The sequence below is a fragment of the Xyrauchen texanus genome, chromosome 19 (assembly GCF_025860055.1).
Source record: "Xyrauchen texanus isolate HMW12.3.18 chromosome 19, RBS_HiC_50CHRs, whole genome shotgun sequence".
Lineage (NCBI taxonomy): Eukaryota > Metazoa > Chordata > Actinopteri > Cypriniformes > Catostomidae > Xyrauchen > Xyrauchen texanus.
Genome location: NC_068294.1, coordinates 11,281,678 through 11,295,641, shown reverse-complemented (window position 1 = coordinate 11,295,641; position 13,964 = coordinate 11,281,678). Strand labels below are relative to the sequence as shown.

Here is a 13,964-nt window from a genome sequence, read left to right as displayed (position 1 = left end):
CACTTTATTTATAGAAACAATAAGGATCTGTTCACACTGAACATACGTTTTGCATCTGCACTGTTTGTCAATTGTTTTGTTTTTTGTTTGTTTTTTTGCTTTTTTTACACTTTATTTATAGAAACAGTAAGGGGCTGTTCACACGGAACACATTTTTGCACCTGCACTGTTTGTCAATTGCTTTGATTTGTGTTTTTGTTTTGTTTTTGGCTTTTAGACACTTTATTTATAGAAACAGTAAGGGGCTGTTCACACTGAACATACGTTTTGCATCTGCACTGTTTGTCAATTGTTTTGTTTTTTGTTTGTTTTTTTGCTTTTTTTACACTTTATTTATAGAAACAGTAAGGGGCTGTTCACACTGAACACATTTTTGCATCTGCACTGTTTGTCAATTGCTTTGTTTTGTTTTTCCTTTTTGACACTTTATTTATAGAAACAATAAGGGGTCGTTCACACTGAATGCATACCTTTTTTTTTTTTCATCTGCGCTTTTTGCTTTGTTTTGGGAGTGGTGGTGGCGTAGTGGCTAAAGCACAGGGCTGTTAATCAAAAGGTCACAGGTTAATCAGAAGGTCACAGGTTTTAACCCCACAGGTTCTAACCCCACAGCCACCACCATTGTGTCCTTGAGCAAGGCACTTAACTCCAGGTTGTTCCAGGGGGATTGTCCCTGTAATAAATGCACTGTAAGTCGCTTTGGATAAAAGCATCTGCCAAATGCATAAATGTAAATGTAAATGTAAATGTTTTAGTTTTTTGTATTTTTGGATTTGACACTTTTTTTTTTTTTTTTTTTTTTTAGAAACAATAAGGAGCCTTTCACACTGAACGTATTTTTTGCATTTGCGTTGTTTATCAATTGCTTTTGTTTTATTTTGTTTTGTGTTTTGCCTTTTTTACATTTTATATAAATAATAAGGGGCTGTTCACACTGAACTTATTTTTTGAAACACTAGGCCACGGATCTGACAGGTCTTTTATTGTTTTAAATCAAATATATTTATAGGAACTGTGAGAAATAAGGCAGGGAAAGAATGGTGAGAAGAGGCGGGATTGGGACCAGAAAAAAACTTTACTTTATAATAATTTTTATAGCAATTTTAATTAAGTTGAAAATGTAGCATGCTTGGTCATTCAAATTTGTTTCCTAAATGGTGAAAAGTTGCTAAATTCCATGTGCAGTTTATATTTATGTAGCGCAGTTAATCACATTGACACATTTGTTGGCTTCCTAATCTTACATAAGCAGACATTAAATCTAAAGAAAGTGACTGTCTTTATTATGTAAATAGGCTTGCATTGCAGTTACAGGACTTTACAGCTTTGAAGACTTTTGCTCTTGTGTCAGCAGCAAGTGGGCAGCTGTTTCTGTTAAAAATTAGAGCTTGTGTTGATAAAATAGCTGCAATCTCAGCAGCTTCAAAGGATTGTACTCTAAACCACTTACCTTGAGGATGGCACCTAAAATCTGCCACTTTAAAGTTTTCCGTAATGGGAAAAACTGGGGCAATCCATACAGATATCCAGGTATTTCTGTTATCACATAGCAAGCATGTGAGTACTGAGAAAATGTAATCCCTTCTCTTTTCCTCCCGATAACACATTTCTTTCTCTGTTTGAACTGCCCGTTTCTGACTGAGCATTTCCTCCTTTTTGTACTTATAGGCCCTTTTGTTGTTTGTTTTCTCTGTAGACTATGAAAAGATGTTTGGTACCAAGTGCCATGGCTGTGACTTCAAGATTGATGCAGGGGACCGTTTCCTTGAGGCGTTGGGCTACAGTTGGCATGACACTTGCTTTGTCTGTGCTGTAAGTCATTATGATGCATTGGGACCTGTCCCAAAACCAGTCTTGGACTTTCTGCACCACTATCCAGAAATATTTCTCCAGCCGAGTGACGGACATATCTCTCTCAGCTTTATACAGTGGCTGCATTTAGATGCACAAGTATATTAGTCAGAAATTGTATAAATCCACCAAATGTTAATTAAGCCAATATTCCAGTTTCAAGAAATCCGATGAATACAGCTGAAAATATGCCTGTAATATTATTATTATTATTATTATTATTATTATATTGTAATTTAAAATAATTTTTCAACTGAAATGAGCTGCAAATGAACTGTTAGAACCACCAATGGCAAATATGAGTAACACATTATATTTAAGTATTTTAGCTGTCCCTTCTTGACCCTCTTCACCCTCATGTCGTCCCAGATTTGTTTGACTTACTTTCTTCTGCAGGATACAAGTTAAGGATTTTAGAAGAATATCTCAGCTCTGTAGGTCCATACAATGCAAGTGAATGGTGACTAAAACTTTGAAGGTACAAAAAGCATGCAAAAGCAGCGTAAAAGTAAACCATACGACTCCAGTGTTTAACTCCATATCTTCAGAAGCAAAATAATGTGTGTGGATGAGAAAGTCATTTTTTCGATCAATCCCCACTTTCATATTCTTCATCTTTTGTTTTTGGAAATTCACCACCTTCGTGCATATCGCCACTTGTGGGCAGGGAGGCGAATTTATAGTAAAAAAGGACTTAATCTGTTTCTCACCCACACTTATCATATTATTTCTGAAGACATGGATTGAACACCTGGAGTTTCATGGATTACTTTTACACTGCCTTTATATACTTTTTTGAGCTTCAACATTTTGGTACCCATTCACTTGCATTGTTTGGACCAAATCATTTTTGTAATAGTTTTCTCAAAAATCCCAAATGACTGGAAAAGTCCTAGTAGAAAACGAAAATAGAAGTGGTAACCTTGAATCATGTTCATTGTCTATTGACTGCAATCAGAAACCCCATTCAGTTTCTGCTGTAAATATTTCCATTTTGTTTTAGCTCCAAGATTGAATAAGATTTTGATTAATATCTCTTGTGTAATCATCAATTTTTATTTTTCCAGATCTGTCAAATTAATCTGGAAGGGAAGACGTTCTATTCAAAGAAGGACAAGCCGCTGTGTAAAAGTCACGCATTTACTCCAGTGTGAGGCTCCGACTCTTTTCTTCAGAGGAGAGAGGAAGGACTGGGGGTGGGTGGGGGGTCTACATGCCAAACAAGACTAAGTACTAGACTTGAAGCCTATAGCATATGGCTGGCTGACAGAGTGATGGATATAATGGCTATGCTGGCTTTCACTTCGATCTGCATTTACAATGTATGTGTCATTCAGAAAAGCATGTATCTGAATTTTTGGTAGCTTGCTTAGCAGGCAGACTGGCCTCAGTTTTGCTGTGTTACAATGCCAGTCATTCAACTGGAATGAGCGCAGCTTTCAAACCAATGGCAGGTATGGATAACACCGTATTTTATCTGTCCCTCCTTGACGGCTCTCCATCTCCAAGAGTAGTATACGTTCAGCATTTACGACATTTCATAAACACCTCAAATCCGGACCATTGTACATTCCTCTTATGTTCCACTACAATTAGATGGCAAACTTGTCTTTATGTAGGCTATACTTATTAGAGATGATTGATTTGTTTCTGTATTCCTGAAGAACTTGTCTTAGTCATTCCCCCAGAAAAAAAGAGAGGAATAAGAAGATATAGTATAATTCATTATATGCAAGTAATTAGAATAAATGATATAAAATGAAATATATATACAATTTTAATTGTTTAATTTAAATTTGTGGACAATTACAGTTTTAATATTAAGCACTGTAAATTCTAAACGTATTTGAACATCATAGCAGTATTTGCTTTTCTGACTTTTTGAAATTGATGGCAATAAAAATAAAGCAATTATTGTATTAAAAATAAAAGGAATAATAGTTATACAAATCTAATTAGAAACAGCAGTGAGTATAATGGGAATAAAAAGAAGGCTTAAAACATCCAGACACATTACGATAATGAGAATTTTTGAGGTAAAATTTAGCCCTAAAATTGGTGTAATTTTTGTTGTGCAAATATATAATGTGACCTTGACCTGTTTTCTTAAGATTCACCCATCTCATCTACACCTACATGTGTAGTTATTGTCCAACATTCTTTCCTCTCCTCACAAATAAGGACAAAGCAGTTTCCATATGACGAGTGAAGCAATCTAGTTTTCTTCAGATCCATACAATCTGTATTGTAGGCTAAAGCATTGAGCATGTGATCTACTCCGACAGGATCTGAAAGTGGATCCTCAATCCTCTAGATGCTGTGCAGCCTACTTTCTGCTCTGCCTGATTTGCTGTGCCAGGGTACTTAAGGTAATGGCAAACCACAGAGGAATAAAACGCCCCTGGCAGCTGCACTGAAATACATTAGCACTGATTGCATGCATTTCATCCTGACCCAACCAATGGTCTCTACATGGCTTCAATACTAAACATGCCACATTCATCTATTCTAATCAGACAGGTAGTTCTAATTAAGGAAAGGCCTATGATACTGTAAATACATGGTTTACATTGGCTGCACATGAAACCTGCTGTTATGTGGTCACTTAGTAATTAAAAGCATTTGTGTGTATTTACTTAATGTATTAAAAATCTGTCTGGCTATTTCAGAGTTTTAAGGGGTGAATATCATGAAAACATGTCCAGTTCACATTTCATCCCATAATCAAAGGGAACCTAATTAGAAATTGTATTTTGCATGGGGGGAAAAGATGCAGCATATTTTAGAAAATCAACTCTCATTAATGTAATCGTATTTTTAAAGAAATACATTAATTTGAATGTAAAAAATAGGGCTTCTTTTTCCTTAAGCTATATATATTTTAATATAATTTTCTTTTTAGTTTTTTTTTTTTTCTTTTTGGTTGAAATATCACCCAGACATGTTCTTAAAGGAATATTCCAGGTTCAATAAGAACCCCCCCAACACACACACACGACAGAATTACAATGGAAGTGAATGGGGCCAGTCCATAAACATTTTAATACACACTTTTAAAAGTAAAGCCACAAGACGTAACATTATACATGCTGAAATGATTTTAGTGTGATAAAATCGCGTACTAACCTTATCAGTTTAAAGTTATAGCAGTATTACAACTTGGTTGCCAGGACGACACAACAGCGTAAACTCTATAAGTGAATTTATCACACTAGATTCACATTAAGATGCATATTGTTTACGACTTGTGGCTATACTGTTAATACTGTGTGTATTTTCATGTTTATGGACCGGCCCCATTCACTTCCATTGTAAGTGTCTCACTGTAACCACTATTTTTAAATAAGTAAGAGTTGGAAATATTTTCTGTGGTAAAAATATTCCATTATGCTACAAATTATGTAGACTGACCTTAACTTGTATTGAACCCAGAATATTCCTTTAACAGGTTTCATGAGGTTCACACTTAGGAGGCTACAAGTTGGTGATGAAAGCACCTCAATGCCATGAGGGTAAAAAAAAATATTACTTTTTCCAAGAGCTACTGTAGTCCCTATTGTATACAATACCACCAATATGTATACATAATCTATCATGCTAGTCTGTATCCCATCTCACCAGTCATGATAGCTGTTCTTAAGATACTTTGGTGCATTTGTGTGTGAATCAGATGCTGTTGGAAAGTTAACTCCTATCATTCCCTTATCACAATCCCCTATGCCCAGGAAACACAACACTCCAATATCCTGCTCTTAGAAAGCTATATATTTGAGCTAACAGATCAATCTTTTTACTTTTTTGGTATTGACAATTCTTTATGTATCAAGTGCCTTTTTTATAGCTTTGCAACCTTAAACTATTATATGTGTGTCTTTCAAAACTGCTGTATTCTTGTGCACATTGAGATGTTTCTATGTGAAATTATGTGAGACATTTAGTCAATAAATCACTTGCAGTCATCTTTTCGTGTGCTGACTTTGCTTACTTAATCATACTGTACGAATATCACTGAAATTGCATTTTCTATACACTTATGAATGTTAGCTCTATAAATCCTGATTATTTCAAAGGCTATGCCATCCACAAGGACTCAATTCTTTTTAAGTCAAACGTCTATCATGAAATATTGTACACCATGCTGTTTCTGGTAGCACAAATCACCCAACTCCTCTTGTAACAATATATAATTTATTTACATCCATTTTGGGTTCAATTACTATACATACCTTTTTCTGAAATTTCATAGAGATATATATACATAAGGCCAAGTAAATACTTGTAAGCACTTAGAAACGAATTTCCAAAATTCTACCGACAAATCCATATCATTGTCCAAAAAGTACAGAAAACTGTTTGCGAAAGAGGGCTTCTTATGATCACAAAGTCATTGACGACAATTTACATTGACGAGGAAGATGAAAGGTAACTTTACAAAAAAAAAAAACAAAAAAAAAACTAGAAAAGAATTGTACAATTGCATAAGCGCTGTGGCATGTAATAAATACAGCATTTTGACTTGCAGAAAGGCATGGAACATTGAATTAAGAAATCGAATTGAAGAACATTCACAAGTACACAATTCTACTGATTTCTGTTCAGAAAGTAAGTGGAACTCAGTGGAAAGAAACCGCACACTCACACATTCATTTACACAGAACAGCTATGAATGAGGCTGACAAAATGTACAGTCATGATAAGAGATGCCTTATCATGAAGAATGAGTATCATGAGATCAGCCAACAACCGGCTGTTGGAATAATTTTTATGTCTGTGAAATGAACATAATGCACATAGATTGGTGAGAAATTAACTTCAGCAGATACACAGACCGAAGCGGTGAGTAACGCTGCTACTAACTTAGCTCAGCTATTTTCACAATGGTGAAGCTTTTCCAGTAACAAACTACATTTTCCAACGAGTAGTGCTGTCACATCACAAACGGTACATTTGTCACTTTAAATTGCGAATGGAGCTGAAGGAATATTCAAAAGCACTCATCTAATCCGTAGGGATGGAGATCAATCCTAAAGTATTGATACTTCCAATACGGATGCTGTATTCAGAATATTGTTCCTCAAAATTTATATTAGCGTTTAATTACCATGAAAACCCATACAAAAAAAAAATAGAGGGTTGCCACATGCTTGCCACAAATTCGGCACTCGTTAATTTTCACATGCAAATGAGCTTTGCGTCAAATTCTTCATTGTCGCCAACGGTTTGCTGTAGGTTCACCACTAATGATGAAGAGCTGCAAACTTCTGCTAAACATCTGCAGCGAATAAGATAATCTGAATGTTAAAATAATGAGTGGCAAATTTGCGGTAAGTTTGCAGCAATCTTTTGGCAACTCTAGATTTTTTGTGAGGGAATGAATGCATACCGGAAACTTCAAAGTGAAAAAAGAGGTATATATATTAGCAAATGATTGTTTACGGTAGGAAATAGTTGTTCTTCTCATCTTAACGTGAGAACTTCTGAACGACACAAGCAGTCACAGACATTTCATTTGTGACTGCTTGTGTTCATTTCAGCAGGAAACTGCAACAAAATGTAGAATTCGGCAGGTAAAACTCAGTTTGCAAAAATGTTATAACAACATTAATTCTATGAGACTAGGTTGCGTAATTCTGTAGTAACCAAGACTATAGTTAGATAGTTTGTGGTTAATATGGTTTTACTACAAATACCATGATTCAACTATAGTTACTGTCACTGATCTATAATCTAGATATAGTATAAAGATAAGTGGTTACTGTAGTAAAACCATGGTTAGGGTTGAACAAAACAGAAGTCAAATAATTTTCCATTTTAGGCCTGTAAAGGTACAAAATATGGATCTTAAAAATAATATTTAAAATGACCAATTTCATCCCACGAATTTTCACAAAAAACACACACACACACATATATATATATATTAGAAGTATTGGTTTAGATATTGGCCTTGATAGTACTTGGTATCAGAACAAAAAGTAAATAAGTGGTATTGCCCATCCCTACTAAAAAGTCCTCTCTCTCTCATGTAACGCTGGGCTAGTAAATCCAAATCAAGTGAATCGGTGCTTTCGGATAGTTCATGTACATAAGCGGTTTAAATCAACGACTCCCTTTTATTTAGCGTTAAGAACTCTGAATCATTTTAGTGAGTCGGCTCTTTTGGACAGTTCATATAAATGAAATAGTTTACATAAACGATTCCCTTGTGCCTTCTTCTATTACTAGAAGGCACCATTTAACCTTGAAAATGGTGCCTTCTTGTAATAGTGTGGACAGAGGAAAAGTGTGTTTTCTGATAACAATATGTGTTGTCATGTGACGCAGTCATGTGATCCATTCCTCCCAAAACAGCGCTGTTGTTGTGCCTGTTATTAACTTTGATAGCGTTGTTAAAGAGAAATGTTACTTTGTACAACCTTCACAATGCATTCCTTCAATGGCGACGAGAAGTTTACTCAGAATTGCTGTCCAGCGACAGAACACGAGGAACGCAGTGTGAATGGAGAGCATTGAGAAAAACAAAAACGCTGTTTTCAAATTTATCCGGATTAATGTTGACATACAAGTATAAATCTATGTTCAATATAATGTTGTCACCCTATTGTTTGAAACATGTGACAATTAACCATGGTTTTAATATAGTAATGGTCACAGATTCTGTGTGGGCTTTATGCATTCAGTATAGAACAAATTAAAAAAATATATATAACGTGTCTGCTTGAACTCAAGTGCGTAACCAGGAAATCACTTTTGGATGGGCCTTAATAAAAATGCATGGGCTAAGTATTTATTTAGGACAGTTTTTTTTTCTTCTTTCACATTTTTTCACACTTTCAGATCTCAGAATTTATGCATTTTTTAATAAATATATATTTGAAGTCAGAGAATGATCTCTTATATTCTGGGTAGGGCTGGGTCTAATTTGGGTGGCCCAACCATGGCTAGGCCACTGCTTGAACATAAACCTGAGGGTTACAAAATAGATTTTTATTTTGAAAAAGCATTCGGTAGCACAGAATCCTCGTCTAAATTCTCTTACAGGTAGTCCTACATATAATTTACTGGCACGTCACTCTGTTTTGTGTTGAGATTGTGAAGGAATTTGAGGATTTTTTACCCATACACCATCAGCATAAGGACAAAAAAAAAAAATGGTTTACAAACATATGGCAAAACAGTCTAAACCTCAAACACTGCAGAAATATTCAACTCAGTGCTATATAACCAATGACCATTAAGCAAACACTTCACAGGTTATACTCCGACAAATGTTACGTCAGTTGTCTTTTTTGGCTCGTTATTAAAATATCATTTACAATTACTTTACAAAGTGCGATATTAAATATTTAAATAGTTTCTACCAGTGAAATGCTCAAAATTAAGATGTTGCCTGATGCACAAGCCATGACTTTTTAATGAAAATGATTGATGTAAAATTCGGAACGTTAATTGCACTCCATTAATAAAAGTACATTATTTCATATATCGGCATAGATATAAAATAAAAGCTTTTGATGGCTCATACACTTTGGTTGCTGCAAAGATGTCATATAGAAACTAAAAAAGCACATATCTACCAGACATGATGACCTTCGTAGATACTTTATAAAAAAATACAATTAGCAGATTAGTTGTTTTTACAAATACCACCAAGTGATTTTACGGGAACCTTTCAAAAACATAAGGTACAAAAACCATGAAAAATTTACATTATGTGGAAAAATTGGGCCGTTTCAGTGAGTTCTCTGTTAGATGAGTGAAACAGGCCTGTTTATTCCTACACCCAATTCGCTGTTGAGAGAATGTGCCTCACTCTTCCAACCGTCACCATGGCCTATCATCAAGATGAAAGTGGCCAATGTGTGATCCACAGTTTTTACAGATCATCCTTCATTTATAATGAAACATACTCACATTCAAAACATTCCGACAATCAAACTGCGTAATGCACATTCACGGGACTGAGGGTTCAGATGTGTTGTGAATTAACAGGGTGTGACTGTTATATGCAATAGAAAAAAAATCCTCATTTAATGAAAACTAAAACAGCTGTTGAGTTTCGATGAAGGTTCCCTTGGAACATTTGAGTAATAGGGGGTGATGAAAATATTCTTTCTCCTACAAATAAGAATTTGCCCTGGAGCCAAAATGGCTTTCCGAGAAACATACAATCGTTAAATATGAATGAGAATAGCAATGAAACATTTGGTAGTATTGCATTTTCTGTTTATAAGAAAACCTTTGCAACCAGCATTTTTTTTATTCCTTTATAAACTTTGAAAATAAATGTGAAATATTTCATCAAAATGGAGAATTCTAGACTTGCAGGGGGTCACACTGACATAAGAGGGCTATGAGAAAATTATTTGTAGAATATATTTTTCTCAAAATATCAGTGTCTGTTAAAAGCAGCAACAAAAATGGTGTTCTTCAAAATGTTATGAAAACGTTTCGGAGGTCCCTGATCACCCATTCCAAAAAACATCTTTGCTTATTAACAGATTATCCACTCAGACTGCAACATACCCATTGCATTGAGCTGAATTTGGGACTTTATGGCTTAATGTAGTAGAATAGATGCATTAAGTGCACAGGGGCAGAAGAGAAAACTGATGGCTCTCATAAAAAACAAAAATCCTCATTAATAAGTTTTGACCTGAAATCTACAGAACTTTTCTCTTAAAATTTAAATGCTCCGTGAGGTAAGAAATGTGCGGCCAAAGGAAATTGTCATCGATATGTGTTTGCATATTGCTAAATGGTACACATTTACAAAATGCATGTCACATATTTAATTTGTTTGCAAAATATTCACCTTACCTATCTAGTGTACACATTCCATCTGATATCTTACAACCGATTTCATTTCAGTTTCCAGTCCGATATAAATATATCAATGTGTCTAACATAAAAGTGGTTAGAAAAGACGTATTGGTCAGCTGTGGGCAGGGCCAGAACCATTTCTGAAAATCACTATACACCATTTATTTATTTATTTTCCCCCCGAAACAAATGGAGTTTTGTTCAGAGAGAGGGGCATTTCGTCTCAGTTCACAGTACATCTAAAAGCCCTGCCAGGTTTTTCCAGCGCTTGCTGTTTTTTTTTTTGTTTAGTTTTTTTTCTGTCTATTTTTTCCCTATTCACTTGGGAAGTGGCCTCATATAGTTGGGTAAACCCTGCTCTTTGATTTTTCTTGTGTTTGGTGGGGCAGGCCGAGGGCCTCGTCCTTCCCCCACTCATCATTCAGAGACATGGCTGTTCTACTCCAGTCTGAACGTGTCAGCACTCCCCATCAGACACCAGGAATATCATGGCCTCCTGCTTGCCAATCTCAGCCATCACGGCAGCGAGCTGATTGAGATTACCGCTGTGGAAGTGCTGGGCCTCCCATAAGTCCAGGATCACTGATGTGGGGCTTGATTTGGACGCGAAGAAACTCATGTGCCTGGTGAAAACAGAAAATGCTAATTACATACATGAGATGCACATATCTCACCCCAAAAATCAAAATAAATTCTTACATTATATTTAGAACAAATAGTATAAAGACAGTTTTTTTTAGACCAGGTGAAGTGTGTAATTTCTTCACCACTAACATCACTGAAATCATCAACCTTTTCAAACAGGTTTCCCCAAACACTGCCATTGGTCAACAAAAATTGGTCCCACCCAAAACTGACGCCAGTGGTTGAGCCAAAGTTGCTGTGTTGGGATGCTCAAACAATCAGAGCAATGTTTTGAAACACCACTGTGTTCATATTTTTCTGGAAAATCAACCCTCTTACTTATACAGTAGCTATCTCTGCATATTACCAATATATACATCCTACAGCTTTAAGACTTATTGCATTGTGATAGGTTGATTTTTATTATTGTATTGCAGTAAAGAGATTTTCTTTATTTTTTTGCATTACAGTAATGCGAATTTGGAGGTAAAATTGGCTTAACATGAAAATAATGTCAGAAAGCAACTCTAAATGTTATGAAAAATAGGCTTTATTTTTATGTAAAATATTATTTATTTTATCATTCAAATGTATATAATAAAATGAGGAAAATTATATAAAAATAGATTTTATATTATATTAAATATGCTCCACTTCTTTACAGCTAGACACAAAGCAAACTATAACAGGCATACAACAAATTAGCTTTTCTCCCCCAAAGCGATTTAATCACTTCTGAAGACATGGATTTAACCACTGGAGTCATATGGATTACTTTTACACTGCCTTTATGTGATTTTTAGAGCTTCAAAGGCCTGATCACCATTCACTTATATTGCATGAACCAACAGAGCTGAGATATTCTTCTAAAAATGTTAGTCTGTGTTCCACAGAAGAAAGTAAGTCATACACATCTGTAATGCCATGAAAGTGAGTAAATGATGAGAGACCTTTGTTTTGTTTTTTTAAATAAACTAAATAAACTAGAACAAAAAGATCAAAAAGCATATCTTGCATTTTAAGCCAATACATAAATCTTCCTGTCATTCCATTCAAAGCAAGACATGTTAACTGGACATATTACTGTAGCTGGTCCATGTAGAAATGTGGGACATCTACTATTCTCCATCCCCATATACTCACAGATATTCTGGATCTGATGATATCTACCAATGAAAGGAAACTCAATTCTGCAGAATATAGGTTTAACACCCTTTGTTTACTCTTCACTAAAGCAGCACTGCATTTTCATTTGATAAATTATCTATTGTGGCTCTCAGTTCTCTAAAAGCGTAAAGCCCAGGTTGCATGTGACATTTACCATTGACCACCCTGAACCTTTCGGATCAAAGCTGATCAATAAGAACAAAGCAAGCCCCTTTCTGAAGCATATTAGATGTTGTGAGGTCCATCTCCCAAAGGAAGCTGAAGTGGATTGTTCGATCTAACGGCCTTTTTCTGTACCTCAAATGCCTGGGGCTTTAAGTGTTGTTTTCTACATGTGCTGTGTTCTTAGTGAGAAAAGGTTATATTTGCTTGTAGCCCCTGCTTTTAAGTCCATTTTCCAAAGAGTATCATGAGTGAAAACCATTAAAACTCGTTGTCCCTGTGTGAATTTTGTGCTTTTTCTTAACGAAGTAAATGAAAATTGAACGCTTTGGGCCGGTGTGCTAATTGAACACACTGCAACACTTTAAATTGTGATTAATTGGAGCAAGTAAACATTATTGGACAAAAGAAGTCTGCCCATTATGTTCCATTACCAGGAGGAAGTTCAACGGGATAGTAATTAAATCACTGCCTTGCAATTTCCTGTGAAAGTCTGTATTTAATATGCAAGCTCAAAAATGCACCAAGGAAATCTGGTTTGAGCTTAAATACTTGTTTTGTAGACAAATATAAATCAATGACAACAAACATATTGTAGGATCTCCTTCAACATGCTTTAATGTTGTACACTCCATTATTATAATACTTGCATGTGTGTCAGAGTTTTGATGATCCTGCCATTATTCTAAAATGTGGAAAACAGTAATAATAAAGAAAGCGACAAGGTGGCATGAGTAGGTGTGTCTAAACTTTTGTCTGGTAATGTAAGATGCCTTTCAGTGTTTTTTGAAAACTATATTAACCCAACCCGAATAAAATCCTCCACTTTTGTAAAAGAGCCTCCATTGTTAATCGTGGAGAGAGGACCCTCTAAAATCCATAAGACAATCTTACCTATCAAGCTTGAGTCTCTGGGCCAGTAGTCTCCAGTCGGCTCCATTGGGGCAAGGGGCATCCAGACTGCTGCAGATCTTCTGTCGGATGAGGTATGGGATCTGGAATGCGCTCGGGCCAGCCAGGGCAGGGGTACAGTTTTCCATCAACAGAAAATCAGCGTCCATTGGTCTGATGTCCTGGACATTAAATACATCGGGGGATTTAGAGAAATTATTAAATGATCAAAATTCAAATTCACTGAACTAGGTTTTGGAAAATGGAAAATGCTTTGATATGTGCAAATAGTGTACTTTTGTGTCCATTCTTTTTTACTTTTTAAACCCAAAAATAAAAAATGAAAAATGCAGTTTCTTCTTTATTGGTATTAACACTGAGGAATAGAATAAGCAGATGCAAACTCATTTTCTGTTGACCATGTCATTTTCTTTTAAAAACGGAAC

At 35.4% G+C, this 13,964-nt stretch overlaps 2 protein-coding genes across 3 annotated transcripts in view; one reads left to right on the top strand and one right to left on the bottom strand.

The window, feature by feature from the left end:
• Window positions 1–5,812, top strand: part of LOC127659915 (PDZ and LIM domain protein 7) — a 66,921-nt gene extending 61,109 nt beyond the window's left edge. For both annotated transcript variants that reach the window (XM_052149905.1, XM_052149906.1), the window contains exons 10-11: window positions 1,697–1,812; window positions 2,919–5,812. In XM_052149905.1, the coding sequence (XP_052005865.1) occupies window positions 1,697–1,812; window positions 2,919–3,005 (203 nt within the window). In that variant the 3' untranslated portion in view covers window positions 3,006–5,812. The remainder of the gene's footprint in view (window positions 1–1,696; window positions 1,813–2,918) is intronic.
• A 4,666-nt stretch (window positions 5,813–10,478) lies between these two features.
• unc5a (unc-5 netrin receptor A) overlaps window positions 10,479–13,964 on the bottom strand; it is a 323,606-nt gene continuing 320,120 nt past the window's right edge. Inside the window, exons 15-16 of the mRNA XM_052149893.1 lie at window positions 13,522–13,700; window positions 10,479–11,297 (exon numbers count right to left, since the gene is read on the bottom strand). Coding sequence (XP_052005853.1) covers window positions 11,132–11,297; window positions 13,522–13,700 — 345 coding nt within the window. The 3' untranslated portion in view covers window positions 10,479–11,131. The remainder of the gene's footprint in view (window positions 11,298–13,521; window positions 13,701–13,964) is intronic.